General features: G+C 56.1%; 1 protein-coding gene across 2 annotated transcripts in view; it reads right to left on the bottom strand.

The window, feature by feature from the left end:
* Positions 1–324, bottom strand: part of LOC108803906 (kelch domain-containing protein 3-like) — a 4,692-nt gene extending 4,368 nt beyond the window's left edge. For both annotated transcript variants that reach the window (XM_018575698.1, XM_018575697.1), the window contains exon 1: positions 92–324. In XM_018575698.1, coding sequence (XP_018431200.1) covers positions 92–251 — 160 coding nt within the window. In that variant the 5' untranslated portion in view covers positions 252–324. The remainder of the gene's footprint in view (positions 1–91) is intronic.
* Positions 325–1,308: the final 984 nt, after the last annotated feature.

Here is a 1,308-nt window from a genome sequence, read left to right on the forward strand (position 1 = left end):
CTCCCCCAACCCCCTCCCCGCCCCGCTACATGTACACATACCGCCTGCCCGCCCACTTATATGTACACATACCGCCTTATCCCTCACTCACAGGCCGAATGGCTCCTCCTCCCTTCGGGGGGCAATGTAGACTGAGGGGCTTCCAGCCAGCTCTCCGTCATCAGATCAAACACTCGGATTCGGTTACAGTAGATCTCATTGTTGGAGTGAAACGGTCCGGAGCGATCCGCGCGCCCCCCAAAAACAAACATCTTGTTACCGATCACAGTGGCCGAGTGAAAATCCCTCCAGCGAGCTGCTGAGCCCTACAGAGAGACCGACCAATCAGAATCCACCACATTTATCTTCATACACCCTACATATGCTGGGGAATGACAAACAATGAGGAACATGGAACATACTGCAACGCCCGGTCCCCTCACACTGAGGAATGCTGGGTATTACATTGGGCATTGCCTGGTTCCTCCGCCCCCTCACACTGAGGAATGCTGGGTATTACATTGGGCATTGCCTGGTTCCTCCGCCCCCCCAGACTGAGGAATGGTGGGTTTTACATTGGGCATTGCCTGGTTCCTCCGGGCCCCTCACACTGAGGAATGGTGGGTTTTACATTGGGCATTGCCTGGTTCCTCCGGGCCCCTCACACTGAGGAATGCTGGGTATTACATTGGGCATTGCCTGGTTCCTCCGGCCCCCCCAGACTGAGGAATGCTGGGTATTACATTGGGCATTGCCTGGTTCCTCCGGTCCCCTCACACTGAGGAATGCTGGGTATTACATTGGGCATTGCCAGGTTCCTCCGGCCCCCCAACACTGAGGAATGCTGGGTATTACATTGGGCATTGCCTGGTTCCTCCGGTCGCCTCACACTGAGGAATGCTGGGTATTACACTGGGCATTGCCTGGTTCCTGCACCCCCTCACACTGAGGAATGCTGGGTATTACATTGGGCATTGCCTGGTTCCTCCGCCCCACGCACTGAGGAATGCTGGGTATTACATTGGGCATTGCCTGGTTCCTCCGGTCCCCTCATACTGAGGAATGCTGGGTATTACATTGGGCATTGCCTGGTTCCTCCGGCCCCCCAACACTGAGGAATGCTGGGTATTACATTGGGCATTGCCTGGTTCCTCCGGTCGCCTCACACTGAGGAATGCTGGGTATTACACTGGGCATTGCCTGGTTCCTCCGGGCCCCTCACACTGAGGAATGCTGGGTATTACATTGGGCATTGCCTGGTTCCTGCACCCCCTCACACTGAGGAATGCTGGGTATTACATTGGGCATTGCCTGGTTCCTCCGGCCCCC

This window comes from Nanorana parkeri, unplaced genomic scaffold (assembly GCF_000935625.1).
Source record: "Nanorana parkeri isolate BGI_ZX_2015 unplaced genomic scaffold, ASM93562v1 scaffold4425, whole genome shotgun sequence".
Taxonomy (NCBI): domain Eukaryota; kingdom Metazoa; phylum Chordata; class Amphibia; order Anura; family Dicroglossidae; genus Nanorana; species Nanorana parkeri.